Source organism: Neoarius graeffei, chromosome 20 (genome assembly GCF_027579695.1).
Source record: "Neoarius graeffei isolate fNeoGra1 chromosome 20, fNeoGra1.pri, whole genome shotgun sequence".
Lineage (NCBI taxonomy): Eukaryota > Metazoa > Chordata > Actinopteri > Siluriformes > Ariidae > Neoarius > Neoarius graeffei.
In genome coordinates, this window is record NC_083588.1 from 34,534,869 (window position 1) to 34,560,537 (window position 25,669).

Sequence of the window (25,669 nt, forward strand, 5' to 3'; positions counted from 1 at the left end):
ACAATGGCTTTTAATCCACCCCAAATAAATAAAATTAAATTAAAAAATTGGTTACTCATTAGTCAGCACTCCCTTATCGTATGACGGCTGCCAACTGGGGAGCGCGAAGGCTAAAACATGCTTCTTCCAAAACACATGTGAAGGCAAGAAATCATACAGCTGTGTAACACACTGAGGAAAGGGCTGTCTGCTTCTTCTGCATACATAATATATCAGACAGCAACAACTGACTCGTGTCATTGTGATTGGCAACAGAGGTTGATAGTATGCCATCCCTCACACCCAAAGAGCACAGTTTAGGTTCCTCAGGTCCTGGGCATGGCTGGCTGTGCCATATTTTGGAATTCAGAATGATAGATACCACTCATGACGCTTTGAAGCATTTTTGTAATCATAGGAATGCAGACACAAAAGAATGGTGGTTTAAACAAGTTACTTTCAAAGGATGGATGAATTCAGAGTGAAGAATTCAGAGCGTGCATCACCTAAATTTGCAAAGTATTCAATTGCTAATGAACATCACCCACTGAGTAGGCACCTGCCCACACTCAACAGGATTTTGTTAACCCGAAATGGTCAGACCCATAGACCAATATAGTCAGGTATAGGGGAAAAATGCAAGTAAAATGTTTATTTTTTTTATGTCTATGAGAACTGTGTATGTTAAAACTATTGATGGATGTAGATGTTTAAGTCACATTAAGCCAAGCGACTGCTTGCATCTCTCAAGCCAACACGTCAACACACAGATTAAGCTTCGTCTGATGTTAAGACAGTGACTAATAGATTAAGTGGATATTTAAGCTTGTTAATTACACAAATAACCTATAAGTAGAATCTCATTCTCTCGCACACACACACACGACTTAAAAGCACAGACTCAATTTTTAAACATGTTTAATTTATCATTTTTACACTATGAATGCTTCCCTTTAAGCTGGTATACTTGCACTGTGAGGTGTGAAGGTAACAGAGTAGTAACATTTTTTTGTGAGACATGAGCCAGACGAAACGGTACTTAAGCACTAAGTCAGTAATAAAAGACATACAGATCAACTACTACCAGTCAGAATGCTAATTAACTAGGACTAATATTAGCTCTGAGTACATGTAGAGTTGACTGGAGTAGTTCATCTGTATGGGGAGAATATAAACTTATTTTATAGCCAACAACTTCAACTAAAATTGTGTCATAATTCTTCTACCCCCACACTCTGTCAAAACGTCTTTTCCCCAACTTAGACGCTATCATTAAGATACGGATAGTGGACCCCAGCACTGATGTGGACTGATCCAGGACACTTGAATGAATCCATGAGATTTGTGTAGGAGAGGCTTCTAAACAAACAGACAGGTTTTCTTTCCTGCGATTGTTCCTGAGTGTAGTTTAAGAGTCCAGGCGACACACTGGGCTGTCATACACCATCTGCAGGTTTACTTTGTGCCCCACAAGTTCACGGATGTTGTTGATGCCGTACTTGATCATAGTGGGCCTGTGGTGAACAGAGTGCATTCTGTAAGCTTCAATTTATACACACACACACACACACACACACACACACACACAATTTCTATATAGAAAACTTAAGTGTAGGCTACTAATCCCAGCCTGAAGCATTTAAAAAAGTAGGGCAAACAGGAGTGTGTGCGCGTGTATGTGTGTGCGCGCGCGCGTGCGTGCGTGTGTTGGGTGGGGGAGGCTGTGCAATCAAACACAGCTGGATACTGCCAAGCTGCCAGACACAAGCAGAGGTAAACACACTCCTTGATATCAGGTCAGGGTTTGAAGGGTAACCTGAACAGAAGGTGGTACAAGGTTTGGGGCATCTATGGAACACCCACCCCCAAACACAGCAGTGGGCAAAATCATAAGTTTATTATTTAGCCCATTGGACAAGTGAAAACTTCACTGTGTTTGCCCAGAGACACAATTAACTAGACTAAAAGACTAACGTAATTTAACTCAATATTACGACAAGTTACTTACATGCATTAATACATACTATGGAAAATAAGCGAGTATAGTATTGAATCCCTGAGAGAAGGCTTATTTATGAAGGCGTAGTTTATCAGATTCTCTCATCACATGTAAAAACAGTACTGGCATTTCTGGAGGGAGGCGGAAGCATTTAAAAAAAAAAAAAAAAAAAAAAAAACCTTGCGTGCCTCATTTGTATCCGTATTTGTACCTGTTCATTCCATATATTGTAGTTGTATTCATTTTATATTAGAGTTACATCCTTAAAGTGTAACTTCACCCCCAGCTCTGAGCCTAACTCCACCCACTTCATTTAATAAAAAATAAAAAAAAGTGGGCAAGCGACTGAGGGAGCAGGGAATAGTGTAAAATCCTGTGAATGATGAAATGATTAGACTCATTTAGCATATATTTGAAAATGAGCATGGTTTCACAGACTCCCACTCAAAGGCGAGGGCTGAGGGAGGTGGGCTCTACATCAGCGTTGGCCTTGCAAGGTTCAGTATGATTTAAACCAGTAAAATGGCGATTTTTTTTTTATAAAAAATGGTAATTTTGTCAAAACCAGCATTAATGTGTTTCATATAATTTTTATTTACAGCTCATATTTAAGTGTACAATACCTCTTTAATATGATCTACTGTTAGTTAGTGTGAACTAACTCTGAATAAAAACATAATAGCTCAGGTCACATATTCTGCTTTTCCTGGCTGCCCTGGCTAGCAATTTGTCTACCTCCATAACAGTTTTACAATCTCACACACTTCTAGTTTTTCTTTTCTTCTAGTTTACAGAGAAAAAAAAAACTACTAAGCTTTAAGAAAATTTTAAATGAAGCACTTCACAGTTATACTTTGTGTTTAAAAAAAAAGTATAACTGAAGTGCTTCATTTAAATTTTTCTTAAAGCTTAGTAGTTTTGTTTGTTTACTTACACACACACACACACACACACACACACACACACACACACACACACACACACACACACACCATTGTAAATACAATAGCGTGTTTAATAAAATCAATCCTAACAAAAGCAAAAAAACCAGATCAAGTCTCTTTGGCCCCGTTTATACCTGGTATCAACAGGCATCTTTATTGTCATTAGCCTAGCAGCAGACAGCTCTACTGTTCAATGTGATTTTCAGTAGGGATGTCCCGATCCGATCACGTGATCGGAAATCGGGCCCGATCACATGGTTTCAGACTCAATCGGAATCGGGCATTGCCTCCCGATCAGGGATCGGATATATATCTATATAATATATTCTCATTTTTAACACATCAATAGCTATGCGTTGGCACAGAGTGAGACCAGACCTCTTGTCTCAACATGGCAACATCAACGCGTGCGGCATGACATCACTTTGTAGCGGAGACGCTATTGGTTATTGGCTGCCTGTTGCCGGCAAAGTTGAACACGGAAGCAGTTTGAAGCGGAAAGCAAAGCATGAGATCATTTTTTTTTTTCGTTGGATGACAAAAGAAACGGGCTCAAACCTGAAAGGGTAGAAATGCTTGTTTTCATCAAGAAAAACGTTCATTTCCTTAATTGAAATTACTGTACACCACTGTGAGATGCGTTCTTAAAAGCAAATTACCGGCACTGTGGCACTTTATTTTTTTTTATTTGTTTACATTCCTGCCAGGTATTTTAAGGTTATTTTTTTAAATTTGTTATTTATTGTTCAAACTGCCTCACGTAAGTGCTCTGTTTGCTAACGGAATTGTTGGATGTTAAAATAAGGTGTTAAATAAAAAATGAGGAACATCCTGGATCCATTTCTTTCCTCGTCTTTATTATTTTTTATGGATTATAAGAAGTATCGGATCGGGACTCGGTATCGGCAGATACTCAAAATCAAATGATCGGTATCGGATCGGAGGGCAAAAAAACCTGATCGGGACATCCCTAATTTCCAGACTGTCTCAATGATTACGTATTTTCCAGCTAATGAGGCAGTTGATTAATTGGTCCTTTGTTGCCGTCTGAAATGCAAATCACATTCACATCACAAATGATGTGGTCATATGCATCCCAGACTCCTTCCAAATGTGGTTTGTGCAATTGGATCATAATGCGTCTTTAGCCCCTTTTACACATTCTATTCAAGGCGGGACTCTTACACCTTTATTCCACCTCACGTTCTGTGTAAACCGTCAGGTGGCATGGTGGTGCAGTGGTTAGCACTGTTACCTCACAACAAGAAGGTTCCGTGTTCGAATCTCATGGCCAAAGAGTTTGCATGGGTTTCCTCCAGGTGCTCCGGTTTCCCCAATAAGTCAAAGACATACAGATTAGGTAAAATACCCAGCCACTGGGTTTGTGCAAGACAGTGCATAGTTAGTGCCAGTCACAAGCCTGGATAGAATTGAAGGCCCAGTGCAAGATTAGCATGTGCTAAACTGGTTATTAACCTTCTGAAAATAAGTAATTTACAAATGCGGTCTCTGTGTTGTTCAGTCTCGGAGTCGGAACAAAGGCGGGACTGATGTCCGTTTAAGAGACAGGGGTGCAATTTTTGGACATTCTTCTTTCTGAGACCAACAAGAATTCAAACATCTCCATCCACAGTGTCTAAGGTCCGCACACACTTCCATCTCAAATTGCTTCCTATTTCTTTTCACTTTCTCCTCCAACATATTTCTGATTGCACAGCAACTTCATTGGTGTTTGAAGAGTGGAACAAATCTATACAGCCAACAAAAGCACCTCAACACACAGTTCACCCACTGTTGTTTTGAAAGCAACGTCAGTAGGCTCGAGGTATTCATATTTCTGACATGCAGCATGTTATACGTCACTCGAGACGCTGACGCTCGGTTATTTCCAGTCACACGTCTGGTCGTGTAACATCAGCATGCTGCGTAAAAATCACACACTGGCGCAACATTATTTGGTTCGGTTTATACAACAAAAGCTGGAATGTTGTGGGGTCGCCTTTATGGCAATACTGCAGAATATTTGTGTAAAAAGGGCTTTTGAGATGCATTAGATCCCGTTAACATTGATACTTAGTGCTGAACACTTAGGATCTATTACCCAGGATGCATATCAATACCAGTTGTAAACTTTGCATGTAAGCATTTCCTGTTTCAAAAATAAATTAATTTTTCCAAATGAAATTCTAATCTTTGCCATTTGTAACAGGACCTGATATCCAGTACGTTTTCTCCAACATCAGATCCACTAATTTTTGCTGGCATCAGCCCGACACGGATACTGGGATTCAGTTTCAGATGTGTGCCATCTTTAGTTAGAACTTGTGTGCATGCGTACACACACACATATATAATTTTACGTCACTAGAAGTGACTATGGGATATTGATAAGGTATATAATCCAGTTACTGGGTGGGAGACTCACCGCTCCAAAGACAGCCCCCAGGCAATGACAGACACGTCCTCTGGTAAACCCATAGGCAGCAGCATCTCAGGTCTGAAGACCCCAGAATTCCCAACCTCTACCCATTTCTTCAGCCCTAATTGTGAGAGAGAGAGAGAGAGAGAGAGAGAGAGAGAGAGAGAGAGAAATAGATTTCTGCAGGACCTACTGGGATGGAGCTTGCAGTGGTTGAAGCTTCACAGAATGACCTTCGCTGTGTCCTTTAAAAGCCCACGTCAAACTAACAAACAATTACAAGAACACGTTTTATATCAGCATTACTACACAACAGTCAAATTGGGTCGTTTCTGTATATCATACTTTTACATGAGTGTCAAGGAAAAAATGTTGAGGGAGTAGGGCTGTGCGATATGGGAAAAAATGAATATCCCGATACATTTTCTCCATTTCACGATATACATCTCGATATATTTAAATCTCCTCTAAAGGACCCCATGAAATCTAACTTTTACTCTTTACTATTTTCACTACAATCCCTGCAGATTAAATAACATTCTTGGTTAACTTTACAGGTGGTTTTCAACAACACATTTTAAATTTTCATGTTGGTGATTAATCACAATTGAATTGAAATAAGACTATTTTTATTCAACAAAGATGTGGCACAAACTGCAAAAACAATCTTGAAAATTGCAACAAAGGGGCAACACAATACAGAGCTGCTCAGAGCTCAAATCAATATCAAATAAAATCAGTGCAAGCTCAACACTGAGAAAGACATTTAGCCTAAATAAGAAAAGGGCTCAATCATTAAATTATTTTAAAAAATAGATCTCCAAACTATTAACCTGACTACTGAGAACCACTGGAACATTCACAATAGAGAGAGAGATTGAGAGAGATCTGCAAAACATAATTTTTCTCTTTGCACACTGAATGTTTTCTGGCTCTGCCTCTCAGATGTGTATAATTCCGGTATTGACTTCTCTGTAAAATGTCTGCGACCAGGCAACTCATATTTGGGATCGAATGTGTTTGGCAATTTTTGGAAGCCTGGTTTTTCCACTATACTAATTGGGATCATGTCTTTGGCAATGAAGTTAGTGATTGCATCCATTATAGCTCTCCATCTCTGACTCGTTTTCTCATATGGGGTGGCTTTGGAGAACGAGGCCACTATGGTCATTTGTTTAGCTTGTGGCCAAGTAGTTCAGAGTTTAAGAGACTCTTCATACTGTACCGGGTGAGTTCAGGTGATGGAACATATATTTGTAGTGCTGCTGCCTTTCATGATGACAGGTTATTTTGCACACTTTACAAACTGGCATTTGCTGTTCCACGTCCTCCTCGCGATATCCAAAAAAATGCCAGATGATTGACCCCTTACTAGTTCTTTTAGGAACCAATTCGTCCGCTTCCATTTTTAAATTTGTCGCTGAAATTGACAGAGCTTACACAGTAGCCTATGCAGCACCAGTGATTGCACAAACCAAGTCAGCGCTGTAAACTGAAACTAGGAAATCTTCCCGCAAGTTCCTTTCAGCACAGAGATGTCGCCCGGGATTGGCTGGCGAGTGCGTGACGTTTTATATATATATATATATATATATATATATATATATATATATATATATATATATATATATATATATATATATATAGTGATTCCACGCTTATGGGTACTGAAATGGGGACATGAACTTATTTTTAAAAATTCACCTAAAACCATTTCTTTTTTTTTTTTACCATCAGGTCACAAAACATGTAATCTTTAATGAATGATATGTTAAAAGATAACTTTAATTTTCTGAGATGTAATAAAAACATATTTATATGCCAAAGTCAGAACGTAACAGAAGTGTTGTGGACATATATATTCTCAATTTTAACAATGTAGAATTACTTTTTGAAACATAGGAAGGTGATGTTTTAGCAAATATAATTAATAAACATGTGTAGTAGAATAAACATACACATTCTTTCAATAAGATTAACATGGTATATAGCTAGATTGTAATTAATTTGTAACAGACGCGAGATGGACAATCGTAACAGAAGTAATGTAACAGACATCATTTTGGAACTCATAGGCTTGACTTTGGCATATAAATATGTTTTTATTACATCTCAGAAAATTAAAGTTATCTTTTAACATATCATTCATTAAAGATTACATGTTTTGTGGCCTGATGGTAAAAAAAGAAATGGTTTTAGGTGAATTTTTAAAAATAAGTTCATGTCCCCATTTCAGTACCCATAAGTGTGGAATCACATACATATATATATATATATATATATATATATATATATATATATATATATATATATATATTTGTTACCCTTAGGCAGCCTCTCACGTTACTGCCTGAGGGACAGGGAGAAAACCATCGGAAAATGTTTTAAACAAACGCAACAAACACGAAACAAACGCAAGTCGGAAGATGACCATAAAATACTTGATAGTTAAGATATAATAATTTTATGTATCTCACACAGAATTTTCGGAGCTATATCGAGTATACGCGATATATCGCACAGCCCTATGAGGGAGTGTATTTTTTTTTTTACATCCTTTTTAATGGCATCTTGCTAACAACAATCAGTGAAGGCTTGAAGCATGAAATTGCTTGCCTTTCTGCACCTGATTTAAATGTTAATCGGTTTTATGTAATAAAGCAAAAGGGGAAAAATAAAAAAAACAACCAATCTCAACTTGTTCATATTGCCATGTTATTTTTACCACACAAGGAAATCTCTGAACCAGATCACAGTTTGCTTCACTGGTTCCTGCGGTGTGGACAAAACAACTCGAACTCATTGAGGAAGCGTAGATTTTGTTTAGGAGATTTCTGAGACCATTTAGTTTTGGTGTATTTGTGGAAACATGCCTAATACACAGTGAGAAAAAACTGACTACAATTATTAGTCAGAATAGGACCAAAATTGGTTCATTTGCTATTTAAAACAAACAAACAAAAAAACAAAACAACAAAAAAAAACCTTAGACTATGGGGCATTTGGGTCGACAGAGGGTCTGAAAATGTCCTAGAAAAAAAAATTTCATTGTTCAGAAGTACAGTGATAGAGAAAGGTAAACAAACCATTGACATGTACTCATTTTTAGAAGAAAAAAAAAAACCCCACAGGAATGAACCAAGTGTGAAAAATCAAACAGTTACTTCAAAATAAATTAAATAATTATAAACACTAGGTTCCTTTTGTTATAATGCATTTTATATTGTTCTCTTCCCATACTGTATTTATGTTCCTTTTCTCTTTTTTTGTGACCAGACTGAGAACATTTCCTGCAGCACTTCAGCTCTGACTTTGGCTCAGTTTGCATCTCGGACATCAGTTTAGCAGCTTGTATCTTTATTAAAAAAAATAAATAAAATAAATTTAAAAAATAAAATATTTTAAAAAAGGGTTTGTGTTTATACATCACACACAATATATATAATAAAATTCTCCCAGCCGAAAATGCATAGCGCATTCATTTCACGTCCTGTAACTGGGTCGATTCAGTGTCAAATTGCTTTTTCACTGCAATTTGATAAGAGTACACTTGGAAACAGACTGTGATACCCTCTCCACCATCAGATCGGTCAGCACCAGTATCTGAGTCAAATAAACTAAGCACTGTGTAAAAGCGGAGAAAAAGATGCTTCCAGTCTTGCTTACCTTCATGATAGCTGAACACCTCCATGCTGGGCTCAGTGTAAGGATTATAAGCTGGCTTGAAACGCAATTTCGTGATTCCTATTTAAAAAACAAAAAACAAACAAACAAAAAAAAAAACCCACAGGGGGCATGGTATTTTAAATAATATGTTTGGGGGGAAAAAATCCCTGCAACTCTGCAAATAATAAAATAAATTTCCAGGAATCTCATTATTTTTTAAACAGTGGCCATTCAGCTTGTTGGAGAGGGATGGACAATAGAACCAACCCAGTTTGGTGAAGAACTGATGCAGAACCCCCATCAGGTCTCCCAGCGTCAGGCCATAATCAGCCACCACACCTTCGATCTGATGGAACTCTGCCAGGTGAGTGGCATCCAGCGTCTCATTGCGAAACACGCGGTCTATAGAGAAGTACTTCACTGGTGTGAACTTCTCCTGAATGACAGGGAAACACACACACACACACACACACACACACACACACACGCTGAGTGAGAGGTATAATACTGTACCAAAACCATTATAACAATGTAATTTTATACCAATACAGATAATGTTTTAAATCTTTTTTAAACAAAATAACAAGGCAAAAATCACTAAACATCATGTGAAAAAAATTTGAACAGATTTTCAGACCCAATAATTTGAATTTATCGTCTTAGTCAAAAATACAGTGTTGCAAGCAGACACAGTTTTAAGAACTGTGCCAAGTCAGGAATAACACATGATCTGTGACAATGCTATTATAAGTCAATAAAGTTGATCATTTTCTTATAACGGCCGATAACGTTTTAATTCATTGTATACTACGGCAACAACACGCCACCCTTTTAAACTGCTTCTAGTTACATTCAATGCTACATCCCTGAAACAAGTTAGTATCCATGACCACTTAATTTATAGTGTCCATGGCACTACTGTCAGAGCCATGCTGTTACAGATTAATCAACACCTTCTAACCAATCAGAATTAAGGATTCAACAATGCTGTGTACTAACATATTTCACACAGCCTACTCGGTTTTAACCTTTCCCTTAATCATGTGAGTGTTTTGAAGAACTGATAAACCTAAATATGTGTGGTGATGGTGTGTGTGTGTGTGTTTACCTGCTGTGCTAGTTTGTAGAGCATGCGTGCGCTCACAGCTGTTGTGTGTGTACGGAGGATGTTCTTCTGAGCTTCTTCAATCTTCCAGTCATACTTGTACCTGGCACATTGTAATATTGCGAGAACAATGAAGCAACATCAAAATCCACTGAAAACTGATAAAGTGGAGTAGAGGTTGAACCTCATTCCAATTAATTAATTAATTAATTACAGGTCGCAATATTCTGCACAAACCAACAGTACTGATTGCATTTTTTTTTTGGTGAGAGTGGAAAGGTCAGGTTATGGTATTGATCTGTAAAGAACACATCTCACCCCTGTGAGCCATATCCTCCCTCAGAATGGACCTTTTTCACCCTTTCTAGGTAGTCTTGGGGAAATTTATGAGCCACTGCCGGATCTGAAAACACAGTGATTTAGCTAAATCATCATCATCACGACTTGTGCCGAAAAAGATCTGAATAGGAATCATACCAGACAGGAAGAAGGTGTCATGCTGATCTCTAGCTGGGTGCTGCTGAGGCTGGAACAGAGAGTCAAAGTTCCAGAAAGAGCTCTCGATAAAGTTATTGGTGGGCATCTCCGTGAACCTACAGACAGCCAACAGCAGTTTCTTACATAAAAAGCACTTACTTAAAATAATAATAATAACAATAATAATAAATAAATACTAGCAAACCAATCATAGCTAATTCTAACTTTTTTGGATGAAAAGTGTGAACTTTAACACAGTATGTGTACATCAGGAATCAACATCACAAACTGTAAATGGTTAGGTTTAAATCTGAAGTGGAACTGACCCCATCTCCAGGAAGATCTGTCTGAACTGCGTCCGCACCTTCATCAGAGGGTGCAAATGACCACAGTCTGGAGCAACACCCATTGCCTCAAAGTTATATGGCTTGAACTTCTTCTCCTTCCAACTTCCACTAATGAGAGAGAGAGAGAGAGAGAGAGAGAGAGAGAGAGAGAGAGAGAGAGAGAGAGGGGTATGCATTTTTGACCCATAAGCTCAAATCAGATCAGCTGTAAGTGACAACTGGAAACAAAAGCTACCAAAGCTTTTTTTTTTTTCTCCCCCCCCCGGACACCGTAATAATTCAGTCCAACCACCGTGTGCTGAAATGGGCTGACCTGGATATGCTTATGGTCAACTAAACACAGAGGCGTTCTGGGGTGAAATTAGCTTGCATATAACAACAATCTTAAATATGAAAGCAGAGTTACAAAATGTTCAGGCCAGATCACAAGGAGAAAGAACAAGAAAAGAACAAGAGACAAGGAGAAAAAAAAAAAAACCTTTTACTAGAAAAATAAATATACTTTAAATCTTGACAATTCTTAAAAGTGAACAAAACATTTATGCCAAATTCAAAGCAAAATAAAAATGTGAAAAACAGGCAGAAGGAGAAAAGAAAATGAGTGGATTTAAAACACTTTAAAAAAAATAAAATAAAAAGTGTCCTCTCCAAAAGTATTGGAACGGCAAGGCCAATTCTTTTATTTTTGCTATACACTGAAGACATTTGTTTTTGAGATCAAAAGAGGAATACGAGACAATAGATCAGAATTACAGCTTTCATTTCTAACCTGAAGAATATCTGTTCCTATACTTTTGATCACCCTAACATTGGGTGGTCCAAGTTGTTTAACACATTTAGATGTAAATATGAGGACATGAAAACTCAAATTCTGATCTATTGCCTCATTCATCCTTTGATCACAAATCCAAATGTCTTCAGTGTGCAGCAAAAATAAAAGAATTGGCCTTGCTGCCCCAATACTTATGGAGAAGACTATATACACAGTTATAAGACAAGAATTATTAGAAATGGATTATATGTTGTGTGAAAATAACCTGTATGCATTGTTATGATTTGCACAAAAACTTTTTTTTTAATTTTTTTTATTAAATACGTCACCATTTCATTAAAGTTTACCATCATGCATAATGCAGAAATACAGTTAATCATAACTTTAGCCTTACTGCTAATGCTTTGATTCTAGCTAGTGCTGGATGTTATGATGATATCATGACACATAAGCTTTTCAAAGATAGACTGAATATAGATGATATCTTTTTGTTAAATGTTTTCATAATTACAAACTGACAGGAAGCACTCATTGTGATGTAAATGTTTTGGACTTAATCTTTAAAACTAACATTTTTACAAATTTGGTTAAACAATAAAATTAATAAATAATAATAAATAAAAATCGCCTTTTCCAGAAAGTCCAGAAATTTCTATAAATTAAAAATGTTTATAATTAACCATTATAAATTTGCTTATTCATGTTAAATTTTACCATTTCGAACAGTTTTTCTTACTGTATTGTTTTTCCATTTGTGAGCAAACCTATATACCAGGATTCGTACATCATAAGCATTATTACAGTGGAGCGCTGTTTTAACACGGTAGCTGGAATCCAAAGAATCCGACTGTCTTATGAGTGAATCTGTGTTATAACGGGATGGAAAGTCTTGCATGGCTCGAGTAAAACATTCTATGAGCTTTATTTCTTAGAGAAACCAGTTCCCCCAAGATATCTCATCTCATTATCTATAGCTGCTTTATCCTGTTCTACAGGGTCGCAGGCAAGCTGGAGCCTATCCCAGCTGACTACGGGCGAAAGGCGGGGTACACCCTGGACAAGTCGCCAGGTCATCACAGGGCTGACACATAGACACAGACAACCATTCACACTCACATTCACACCCACGGTCAATTTAGAGTCACCAGTTAACCTAACCTGCATGTCTTTGGACTGTGGGGGAAACCGGAGCCCCCCCAAGATATCCAACAAAGAAATCCCAAGAACTACGATCGTTTTTGCCATGCTGATAACTTTTTTTTTTAAATTGCTGTCAATATAACAAATAACATGTAACAAAATATTTTGCTGCCTGTCACATCCACGTGCGTTTGCATCTGCACACTTTGAACTCTTTTCTGCGCTCTGAGTAGCGCACACCTCAAAGACTGATTACATACATCTGTCCTGGATTAGAGCGATGGATACTTATATTATTTAAATAGTTTTATTTACATGTATACACACATATAAAAATGTATTCTTTACAAAACTTTTTTTTTCTAAAGCAACATCCCATGTTTGCATTGCAAGGTATTAAAAATACAAGTGTTGGTCTGCTCTGAACAATTGTAAGCATAATTCTATACAGCATAGTAGCACTGCTGAGTTAATTACAAGTCATTATAAAATTACAATAGCAGTGAGAAGAATATGAACAAATCATGTAATAATTAACTGCATATCATAAGTAAACGAGAAGCGTTTAAAGAATAGAACAAATGATTGTTGCACATTAAGCACAGTTCAGGCATAGCGCATAACACAGCACATTTTAGTCCTTGGTTTTACTGGAAAAAAAGTCTGTAACTTTCGTTTGTTGAAATCTTGTGCAGACCTGTAGTTGGACAAATTGAAGCAGGTTTCCTGGACGCGTGACATTCACCGCAGACGTATTGCTGCATTCGAACCATCTGAACGTATTTTCAAGTAAATCATCTTCCGAGTCTGAGACTGCTGAGATCCCGAATGCAACTGCATAAAGTTATATTCTGGGAGCCATGAGCTGACTGTGTTACAACAGTTTTCGTGTAATAGTGATCCATATTGTAATGCTGCTCCACTGTTTATAACTCCAACTGTCTAAAATGGTCTAGAACAGCTTAGTTCAGGATTTGAAATGATTTGAAGCATGTGGAAAAATCTAGGATGCATCTCTAATGGGGATGTTTTATTTTTATTTTAATGTTGTAAACAGTAGAAAGAATGCACCTGTAATAAACACTAACATGGTGGGGAAACAGGACCCTGATGGTGAACAGCTCACCTAGAAATCATCTCTGGAGTAAGTTCAGTCTCCTGTTTGGTGATGGTGGTGCTGAAGTTGCTGCCTTTGGTGATCCAGTAAGACTTAACTGTCCTGAAAAACCACAGAATTCAAACATAAGCACACGAAGCAGGCCAATACAGATCAGTGTTTCTAATCTAAGGGTTAATTACTCATTCTCAGAGACATTCATGGTGGTCAGGGGCTGGTTCATGCTTGTTCAGAGAATCTTGGCAGATGACCAATTCAGTTCTTAACAGAATGAGCAAGTTCATTCTGAGGTATAGTACCTACTGATCAGGTATGCCCACAAAAACATGAGGAACATTTCCCACTGAAGCAAAATGGTCCACAGCTACATCAAAAATGTCCTAAAGCTCATTCTCATCATCTCATTATCTCTAGCCGCTTTATCCTGTTCTACAGGGTCACAGGCAAGCTGGAGCCTATCCCAGCTGACTATGGGCGAAAGGCGGGGTACACCCTGGACAAGTCGCCAGGTCATCACAGGGCTGACACATAGACACAGACAACCATTCACACTCACACTCACACCAACAGTCAATTTAGAGTCACCGGTTAACCTAACCCGCATGTCTTTGGACTGTGGGGGAAACCGGAGCACCCGGAGGAAACCCACGCGGACACGGGGAGAACATGCAAACTCCACACAGAAAGGCCCTCGCCGGCCACGGGGATCGAACCCGGACCCTCTTGCTGTGAGGCGACAGCGCTAACCACTACACCACCGTGCCGCCCTGTCCTAAAGCTATTAAACTAATTACAGTGCATCCCAGGATGTACACAAATCTCAGCCTTCATTACTATGAGAGGACTTTAGCTTAAAAGACCAAACAAGACGCAGTGAGCAGTAATGCCATAGACAAACTGGATCAAAAGGGCAATCTGCACTCTGCGGTGCATCCATTTGTGATATTAAATTCACTAGAACCAGGCAAAGCCGTGCAGCTGGACCAACGACAGCTAGCCCCAAAACACACAAACAAAACACAATGGCTTTTTCCTTCCTACCAGAACGGAGCTACCTTCACCGTGCCCTTAAACTGAATGTAGAGATTTTGTCTCACTCTCTAAATGAAAACCATATTACAGCAGAAATAATGGGATAAGATGGTATTCTTAGTCTGTGACCTAGTGAACAAGTATCAGAAGGTATTTATTGATGGAGACTTCAAAGCAGAGTCGCTCGGGATAAGGGCATCTGCCAAATGCCAGAGATATAAATAAATAAGGATGTGCAGTGTAGCCAACTTGAGGGAGATTGTACGATGGTGTATTATTATATATCTGTCTCAGAAACTGGGTACTGTGGGGGTACCGCACTAAATATACTCAGAGTCAATAAACTATACGGTTTTGAATGGTGATGTCGGTTTTAATTTGAAATAAAATGATGAAAGAAATGATCCAGACAAAACTTAAATCTTTGATGTGAACATTCAGAATTTGGCAAAAATTCTGCAAATTTGTGGAAAAATGGCAGCTTGATCTGGGACATGACAAATGGTTGACTACATCGCATTCCCTTAAAAAGGTCGTAGTCCACTGAAAAGTCTACAGTTATCACTAACTGTATTTTAAGTTGTAACTTTATACACCTAAGAATTGGTGCGCTCACAGAATAATCATAACTGTAATAAAACATCACACAAAATATTTGATCACCGTTGTAACTCCATTTTCCGCATAGCCAAAACCAATACGATCGTGTGTTTTGATCTAAATGGAAAGCCCTAGGGTTAAGGTCACTACCTCACCAAAAGTAGTAACTTAAAATCACTACGCCATATAAAAATTTAGTTACACGTCTGCGATTTTGTTTTTTAAAATGAAAGCTGAAAGTTAGGTATAGAATATGTTTCTTACAGAATGTTACGATGGTAGCTGGTCTTGTATGAATTTCTGAGCTATAAAATGAGTCGTGGTCTATTTTTTACCGTAGCGTGTTATTTGTGTGCGGGGAAGGACACACATTAACAATTTGCATGTGTAGAATGGAATTTTCCACTCCAACAGTTAGAAGTTGATCGTGCTTCCATTTGCGGTCTTTGTTACGCGGGTGATCTGTTCAGACGTAATCACTGAAAAGGCGAGTTTTGACAGTTTTATTTTGTTTTAGTCTTGCAGTATAAGGCAATAAAACGTTTCTTTTTCATCTTACTTTCATATTTCATAACGTTTGCGTATTTTTGGCCAATATTTTGCAACCATGGTCAATTTAGATCGAACTTTTGATAGAATCTATGGCCAGTCATTTTGCCCCGCCCCCGCCTCACGCTCCGTCCGGTAGTGATGTCCCGTTGCTCGTGTGCCGCAGCAGAGACCCGCGCGACCTTCAGCTGGTACAGTCGCTGTTCTTTTACCACCGCCGTTATTCTCATCTTTCCGGTGTGTCCCTGATTTTTCCATTGTGTCCCATTTCGCCATATCAAATACATTTTGGGTATCAGATTATTCATATTTAAGTGAATAATCAATTCAGTCATCATAACTTGGCATTTTTAACCCAAGCAATCAAAAAGAGGAAATTTATTCAATATTTTCACTCATCTGTGAAGGAGGGGCTTTAATTCTTCATGATGTAATTGTTTTATATGTAAATCAATTTTACAAAAGCATTTGAATTGTAATAAAAAAAAATTTCCACAGTGGAGGCCAGATAAAGCAAGATACTATCTTTATTCTTATTAAACATGACAAAAGAAACATTGAGTGTTCAGTAAATGCAAAAAAAAAAAAGTAAAATTAGAAAATTTTTTTTTTGACCATAATGTCCCAAATGAGAGACCAGTTTCTGAGACGGACCCATATAACAAACAAACCACACACACACACACACACACACACGTTATTTACCAGCTGGGAGGTCCGTATCGTGAAATACCATGACCGAGGTCTTGAAAGTACTGACTGAGGTCCTCTGGGCCGAGGTCAGTATTCTTTCTTTTATATATATCAGGGCTTTACATTAGCACCTGCCAAATGCGGGTAAAATTTGGCTTTGGCGGGTAATAACTTTAGTCCCACTAGCCACTTTGGCGGGTGGTTTATTCTGTGGTATGACAATATATTTTAATTGTAGTTTTCTCTGAAGGCATCCGATATAATAAACGCATTGCAATGTAATATTATGCGCCTACAACTCCCATGAGCACCTGCATAAACATTCTGACAACGTTAGAATTGTTTAGAACGTTCGTTAACGTCTCAGATAAAATCAGTGATACAGTAACCTGTGGTTAATGAATGAAGCAACAAAGTTGCTGATGACTGACAAGTGCACTATGTGGCGGCGTATAGCTGGAGTTTCAAACCCTGCTGCTCAGGGAAAAAGGGGCAGAGATGAGCAGAGCCGGAGCAGCATTTTAAAATCACCGAGGTCCGTGATGCGCAAAGCGCGCACTGAGAAATGTTTGGCATATTTAAATGAGAGGGTGAATTACACTTCACACAAGAGATCTATTCCTGAAATTACTTTTAATGGTGTTTGAACTGAATATAATCAGTTTTGGAAAAAATCATGTATGTGGCAAGAGTAAGAATAATTTAAGCTTGTTTAATGGTTTGATCTGGCCCAAGCAATAAGGACAAAAGATACCTAACCATGTAGCCTATGGAACTAAGATACATTAAAGGAACAGTCCACCGTACTTCCATAATGAAATATGCTCTTATCTGAATTGAGACGAGCTGCTCCGTACCTGTCCGAGCTTTGCGCGACCTCCCAGTCAGTCAGACGCAGTCAGACGCGCTGTCACTCCTGTTAGCAATGTAGCTAGGCTCAGTATGGCCAATGGTATTTTTTGGGGCTGTAGTTAGATGCGACCAAACTCTTCCGCGTTTTTCCTGTTTACATAGGTTTATATGACCAGTGATATGAAACAAGTTCAGTTACACAAATTGAAACGTAGCGATTTTCTATGCTATGGAAAGTCCGCACTATAATGACAGGCGTACTAACACCTTCTGCGCGCTTCGGCAGCGCATTGATATCTGAGCTCCGTATCAATGCGCTGCCGAAGCGCGCAGAAGGTGTTAGTACGCCTGTCATTATAGTGCGGACTTTCCATAGCATAGAAAATCGCTACGTTTCAATTTGTGTAACTGAACTTGTTTCATGTCACTGGTCATATAAACCTATGTAAACAGGAAAAACGCGGAAGAGTTTGGTCGCATCTAACTACAGCCCCAAAAAATACCATTGGCCATACTGAGCCTAGCTACATTGCTAACAGGAGTGACAGCGCGTCTGACTGCGTCTGACTGACTGGGAGGTCGCGCAAAGCTTGGACAGGTACGGAGCAGCTCGTCTCAATTCAGATAAGAGCATATTTCATTATGGAAGTACGGTGGACTGTTCCTTTAACAATCTGGCATCTGTTACACCTACACACACAAAAAAAAAAATTCTGGGGGAAAAAAAAAAAAAAAAAAAAATCAGTACACACCACTATGTTTTAGGCAAAGTTATCCAAGCCAAACATAAGTTGAAACTTTCCACTCAACTTCTCAACTTATGGCCTGCTGGAAGCCTCAGGTCATGAAGACCATTTTTCATGGACCATTCAGACTCATCTGGTGATGAATGTAATGAGGACATTTAATGTCTCTCTCTACACATGTTCACACACACACACACACACACACACACACACACACACAATTAATAGATAATACATAATATACATAATACTTGCATATCAAAACATCAAATGTTTTTCAATGATAAATGTTTTGAATTGGACTTTTAATATTAGAATCAGTTCAGCTGTACTGAATGTTATTTTTCATATTATACGATATTTCATATTGTAAGGGGCTTGAATTTGAGTTCAATAAACAGAATACTCTGTTTATATTTTTGTCTGAATTGGTTGCATGTTTTCATATAGGGAGCTACCTTAACAGCACTGAATACTTGAGTGCTACTGTAGAGATACATTATACGCTGCCATTCATAATTAAATCTAGATCTTCTGAACTTTAACGTATCATGGTGAAGAAAAAAACTGCGATTTCCTGGCAACAAAGTTGTGGCTAGTGAAAAGGCTGAATGGCTAGTGACTCGGGAAAACCACTAGCCACAGTGGCCGGTGAGCAAAAAAGTTAATATAAAGCCCTTAAACACACACTAATTACATATATGTATATATATTCTGAGAAAACAAACCTCTCAGAATTTGTGAATAAATTCAGAAACATTTGATTTAAAAAAAAAAAAAAAACTCAGATATTCTGAGATTATGGTCACATGCTGCGTTCATGTACTATGGGAAGATGATATTTTCCAGTTGGGAAGTGGTATTTACCAGTGTGTTGTGTTCACATGCTTTTGTTGTTGTTGACAAATTAAAGATGGTGGACCAGATTCAGAATCAGGCCTGTTATTTGGCTAAAACAATTATAGATTGCCTAGTTCATCAGCTGGAGCAGGAATACGAGTTATCAAAAGTCAAAAGGTAAATAATGCTGAATATTTCCGGATCATGACAAGTAGAGATTTTCTTAACACATTGAATGCCACGCTCGCCGCCATGTTGAAAGGTTAAAGTTCATCTCATCTCGGCAACTCGTGTATCAAAATTTTCTACGAGTTGCCCAGTGGAAAATACCACAAGAGGGGGCGTTCATGTGTGCTTTCCATGTCGGCATTTGGTATTTACCATAATTTCCATAGCACATGAATGCACCAACAAATTTACAAGAAGAGAAAAATTCTGGCAAAGAGTGTTTTTTGTCAAGGAACCAGATTGCTTCATTTTGCAAGGCTGGATCAACATCACACCACAGATGCCACGGCTGAGTCAAGAGTTATAGGAAATGCAGCCTTTCCTCCTCGATTGTGCAATATAACAAAGCGCTGAGAGATTTTCAACTACATTTCTCAGAATGCAATACAGCCAGGTGGCTGGGAAGCATGAGAGTTATTTTTTTCTCGTAAAGTCATGACTTCTTCATCTTGGAATTTGAGTCCCCCCCCCTTCCAAAATTATAACTTTATAATCTTGGAAAATATCCAAGTCTTTTTCTCATAAAACGTATGCCTTTAATGTAAGAAATCCTGATTTTTTTTTTTTTTTACCACCCGGAATATTACCCCCTGCCTCAGCAGCTTTTTTTTTGCTGTTGGTTTTTTAAACCTACAATGTCCCTAATATGCCACTAAGACCATAACCCCAAACCTGCTGAAAAGGAATGAAGCAGTAAATTTGTAGGTTTTGTATTCAGGATGGCATTTGTTTTTGGCTGCACACAACACAACCCCCACAGTCAGCATCGGAAAGTTAATGAAAATGAACTAATTTAAAGAATCTATTCAACTAAAATGAGTAAATTATATCTTCAAATGCATAAACAAATATAAACAAGAGTGCTCTGAGAGCACAATATCTCCCGCTGGCAACTATGCCATAACTCTGGTAAAATGCGACCGAATTGAACAAAATTGCAATATGCGTATTACCGACATATAACAAAGAATCCTGTCAGGTTTCGTAAAATTCCTCCAAAAATTGAGAGAGGAGTTGATTTCAGAAGGTGAGCACCCTTCCTGGGACAGACAGACGGACATCACCACAACATAATCCCCCTTCGGGCCTTTCAGCCAGCGGGGGATAACAATTGTAAGGGAAGTTGATTTCAGAAAGCAAGCAGACCTTGATGAAATTGCCAAAGTACAAGTTTGTTAATAATCAAGGGCATAACTCTGGTAAAATTTGCCCAAATTAAACGAAATTTCAATACGTGTCATATAACAAAGCCTTTTGACAAGTTTGGTGAAATTCCTCCACAAACTGTGAGAGGAGTTGATTTCAGAAGAACGTACACCCTCATGAAATTGTCAAAGTACAGGTTATTTAATCAAGGGTCAAAACGCTAGTAAAATTTTCACAAACGAAATTAAATCGCAATGTGTATTACTGTCATAGAACAATGCCTTTTACCAGGCTTGGTGAAATTCCTCCAACAATTGTGAGAGGAGTTGATTTTAGAAGGAAAAAAAACCTCATGAAATTCTTAAATTATAATTTTGTTAATCAAGGGCTGTAACTCTAGTAAAATGTGACTGAATTTAACAAAATTACAATATGTGTATTACCGACATATAACAAAGAATCCTGCCAAGTTTCGTGAAATTCCTCCAAAAATTGTGAGAGGAGTTGATTTCAGAAGGTGAGCACCCTTCCCAGGACGGAAGGACGGACATCCCCACGACATAATCCCCCTTTGGGCCTTTCGGCCAGCGGGGGATAAAAACTCTGAATGCAGGCTCCCAAGTGGCACAACAGAAAAAAAAAGTGTTCACATCATCAGCAGAAGATACGAGTGCAACTACAAATCTCAACAATCTTACAGCTATGGCTATACTCTGACGGTCACTCCTCAGTCAATTACAGCAACACTAGCTATTCGCAGGCGTCTGTGAGCTCATGCAGGCAGAAGAGGGCAGCTGGCACTTTCCTCAGAGTCTGCTCGGCTGCCCTGTGATGCAGCAGGAGCAGTAGTTCAAAAAAAATAAAAATAAATAAAAATAAAAAGATGCAGTGCTGGCTTCATGCGTCTCTCATGAAACGTTAGCCCACACCGTCCCTGGTCGTTAGCTGCTGTGTGATAAAGGACAGCTAGCTAGTGGATGGGAATGGGCAAGTCTGAGTGCATTTAAATAAGCTGCACATGGGTTATATGGGCTATTTTTGAACTGCTATTACTCCTTGAGGGTTTTTTTTTTTTTTAAACCAGCAGATTGAGGGTAGGTCTTTTAGCATACAACCCCAATTCCAAAAAAGTTGTGACGCTGTGTAAACTGTAAATAAAAACAGAATGCAGTAATTTGCAAATCATGGAAACCCTATATTTAATTGAAAATAGTATAAAGACAACATATCAAATGTTGAAATTGAGAAATTTTGCTTTTTGAAAAACGTGTGTCCATTTTGAATTTGATGTCAGCAACACATTTCAAAAAAGTTGGGACAGAGGCATGTTTTCCACTGTGTTACATCATCCCCAATTTTTAACAACACTGTAAATGCTTGGAAATTGAGGAGACCAATTGCTGTAGTTTTGAAAGAGAAATGTTGCGCCATTCTTGCCTGCTATACACTTTCAGTTGCTCAACAGTTCAGGGTCTCGTTTGTCATATTTTGCGCTTCATAATGAGCCAAATATTTTAAATGGGAGACAGGTGTGGACTGCAGGCAGGCCAGTTTAGCACCCGGACTCTCTTACTATAGAGCCATGCAGTTTTAATATGTGCAGAAAGCGGTTTGGCATTGTCTTGCTGAAAGAAGGAAAGCCTTCCCTGAAAACGATTTTGTCTAGATGGCAGCATATTGCTCTGAAACGTGTATATATCATTCAGCATTAATGATGCCTTCCCAGATGTACAAGCTATCCACGTCATGTGCACTAATGCACCCTCATACTATCACAGATGCTGGCTTTTGAACTGTGCACTGATAACAAGCTGGGTGGTTCCTCTCCTCTTTAGCTTGCAGGACGTGGTGTCCATGATTTCTAAAAAGAATTTCTACTTTTGATTCATCAGACCTCGAGACAATTTTCCACTTCACCTCAGTCCATCGTAAAAGAGCTCAGGCCCAGAGAAGGTGGCGGTGTTTCTGGATATTGTTTCTATCTGGTTTTAACTTGCATTTGTGGATGCAGTAATCATGAATTGTTTTCAGAGACGATGGTTTTCTGAAGTGTTCTTGAGCCCATACAGTGATTTCCAATACAGACACGCATCTGCTTTTAATGCAGTGTCGCCTGAGGGCCTGAAGATCACAGGCATCCAATGTCAGTTTTCAGCCTTGTTCCTTGCATACAGAGATTTCTCCAGATTCTCAGAATATTTTAATGATATTATGTCCCAGAGATGATGTGATCCCCAAATTCTTTGCAATTTTACATTGAGGAACATTATTCTGAAATTGTTACACTGTTTGCCCATGCAGACTTTCACAGAGCGGTGAACCCCTCCCCATCTTTACTTCTGAGAGACTCCGCCTCTCTGGGATGCTCTTTTTATACCCAATCATGTTACTGACCTGTTGCCAATTAACCAAATTAGTTTTTTTTTTTAGCATTACACAACTTTTTCAGTCTTTTGTTGCCCCGTCCCAACTTTTCTGAAACCTATTGCTGACATCAAATTCAAAATGTGCATATCTTTTTCAAAAAACAATAAAAGTTCTCAGTTTCAACATTTGATATGTTGTCTTTGTTCGATTTTCAATGAAATGTAGGGTTTCCATGATTTGCAAATCTTCACATTCTGTCCTTATTTATGTTTTACACAGTGTCCCAACTTTTTTGGAATTGGGGTTGTATACTGGATTAATTAAACCAGTGTTTTGCAAGCCAGAAAGGTGAGCTGGACTGTTGTCCTATAACGCAAGGATCAAGCCCAGTGCTTGTGGACTGTGATTAAAATGTAACAAAGTAAGAAGTGAAATGGTGTAAAATCAATAGAAATAAAGCACTGTAACTATGGTATATGCAGATATAATAAATGTAGGTGTATTCATTCTACTTTATGAATAAGCTTGCGCATTAGGAAAGTACTTACTAATCTTCATAGAAATATTATTTGACAATATTTGCAATAGTAGGAGCCCTTTTTAAGATCTTGATGAAACCACCGTTTGTGAAAACTGCTTAGTAATAATACAGCATGCTTAAAACGTACATTACTTATTACAACACTGCTAAAAATGCCATTTGGCCATTCTAATTTTGAAGGTTAATACAGTACAAGGTCTTACAGTAGTACATCACTTGCTCACATTAACTACTGTATCAGCTGGTTTGATGCTTCAGAACATTAGTGCCATCTGCTGGCTCAAAGACATGAACATGCAAATGATAAAATAACACCTCACACTTCCAATATTGCCATAATTTACAATTATGGCAGCTAAAGCTACTAAGAACATCTTGTCGGGAAACTCCATTTCTGTTTCCGGTTGAGAGTGCGTAGTGCGCATTCTGGCTGCTGCTTCTCACCAGAGCTATTTATTTATTTTTGTGTAGTTTGATGTTTGTTTTTGTTTGAGTGTTTTTGTCTGCCGGTTGTGGTGTAGCTCCAGACCCAGTTTTGGGCGTCGGTTCCCTCCAGGCCTTGGTTCGCTATGGGCGATGTCTGTGCTCCTAGCTATGGACTGCAGTGAGCTCATTGCTCATTTTAACATCGTGGTTGGCCAGCGCTCTGTGCAGCAGTGCTTTAGTGCTTGGCGTGATGTCCCAAGCGACGCTGCTTGGTGGCGTCGCAGTGGCTGTGCAGGTGGTTTGGTACATACCAGCGCTCTGCATGGTGGTACGTCTGTGCTCGCTTTGTGGATTCAAGGTGTGGTGTTCTGAGTGATGTTGCCCGGCGGCGTCTGTGCTGGCAGTGTGGGGCTTGTTTTCGTGTGCCTTTTGGTGGGACTGTGGCTGCTACACTACTGGAATGACATCCTGACCTCTATTTGGTGGACTTTTTTTTTTTTCTCTCTTCTCCCTATAATTGCAAAGCGAACTTGGGTTTTGAGAAAGGCGCTATATAAATTTAAATTATTATACTTATTATTCATCCATCCATTATCTGTAGCCGCTTATCCTGTTCTATAGGGTCGCAGGCAAGCTGGAGCCTATCCCAGCTGACTATGGGCGAGAGGCGGGGTACACCCTGGACAAGTCGCCAGGTCATCACAGGGCTGACACATCGAGACAAACAACCATTCACACTCACATTCACACCTACGGTCAATTTAGAGCCACCAATTAACCTAACCTGCATGTCTTTGGACTGTGGGGGAAACCAGAGCACCCAGAGGAAACCCACGCAGACACGGGGAGAACATGCAAACTTCTATTACTATTATTAGATCTAAAAGTCCAAGCTTTAACAATGCACAAGCCTAGTGACTGATTTATTAAACAGATATACTCATTGGAATGAACTGATCAGACCTTGCTTTAGATTTTTTTCCCCCCAACAAAAGGTTCCAGGGTCAAAAACATCACAGAACTGTCGAGAGAGAGAGAGAGAGAGAGAGAGAGAGAGAGAGAGAGAGAGAGAGAGAGAGCTGTTGTCTCTAAAAGCTGATCGTATCAGCTGCACTTACACCTCTGTGAGCAGTTTCCGTTTCTTCAGTTCGTTCCTCTCTTTCTCCTCCAGTTGAGAAGACTGGCCCTTCTGCACTAGCTGTAGTTTCTGTCTCACCGTGTCCTCGATGCTCTCCACCTAGAACACGCACAAAGCACCATTACAACACAGCCTATAATCTCCACCCACACTCTACTGACTCGGAATTTTAAGTAACTGCTGTCAGAGATGCTTGTATTTGTGCCAAAACAAACCCACCGTTCTGAACACTCTGGGGCCTCCCTCATGACCTTTATCCACACGGATCCATTTGTTGGACATGGCCTTGCTGAAGCCCACTTTCCCACTGGCTAGTTTCTGTACCAAAGGGAATACACTTGAGTAATGGAACATGTAAGGAATAAATAAAGATGAGGTAAAAATTGTTGAACTTGCTGTATGTCGTTCTGGATAAGTGTCTCTGATAAATGCCTGTAATGCAATACATTATATGGACATGAGCGTTTTAGTGGGAAATACACCACTCATACTTTTCATACGAGCTACATCCGGGACATGGAGAACCAAAACCGTGACATAAATCTC

The 25,669-nt window shown here is 38.9% G+C and overlaps 1 protein-coding gene across 1 annotated transcript in view; it reads right to left on the reverse strand.

Annotated features, from left to right (window-relative positions):
• Nucleotides 1–880: 880 nt before the first annotated feature.
• farsa (phenylalanyl-tRNA synthetase subunit alpha) overlaps nucleotides 881–25,669 on the reverse strand; it is a 29,398-nt gene continuing 4,609 nt past the window's right edge. Inside the window, exons 3-13 of the mRNA XM_060901568.1 lie at nucleotides 25,343–25,441; nucleotides 25,104–25,222; nucleotides 13,975–14,067; nucleotides 10,916–11,044; nucleotides 10,590–10,705; nucleotides 10,431–10,515; nucleotides 10,116–10,215; nucleotides 9,275–9,443; nucleotides 9,008–9,085; nucleotides 5,348–5,462; nucleotides 881–1,493 (exon numbers count right to left, since the gene is read on the reverse strand). Of these exons, the coding sequence (XP_060757551.1) occupies nucleotides 1,388–1,493; nucleotides 5,348–5,462; nucleotides 9,008–9,085; nucleotides 9,275–9,443; nucleotides 10,116–10,215; nucleotides 10,431–10,515; nucleotides 10,590–10,705; nucleotides 10,916–11,044; nucleotides 13,975–14,067; nucleotides 25,104–25,222; nucleotides 25,343–25,441 (1,209 nt within the window). The 3' untranslated portion in view covers nucleotides 881–1,387. The remainder of the gene's footprint in view (nucleotides 1,494–5,347; nucleotides 5,463–9,007; nucleotides 9,086–9,274; nucleotides 9,444–10,115; nucleotides 10,216–10,430; nucleotides 10,516–10,589; nucleotides 10,706–10,915; nucleotides 11,045–13,974; nucleotides 14,068–25,103; nucleotides 25,223–25,342; nucleotides 25,442–25,669) is intronic.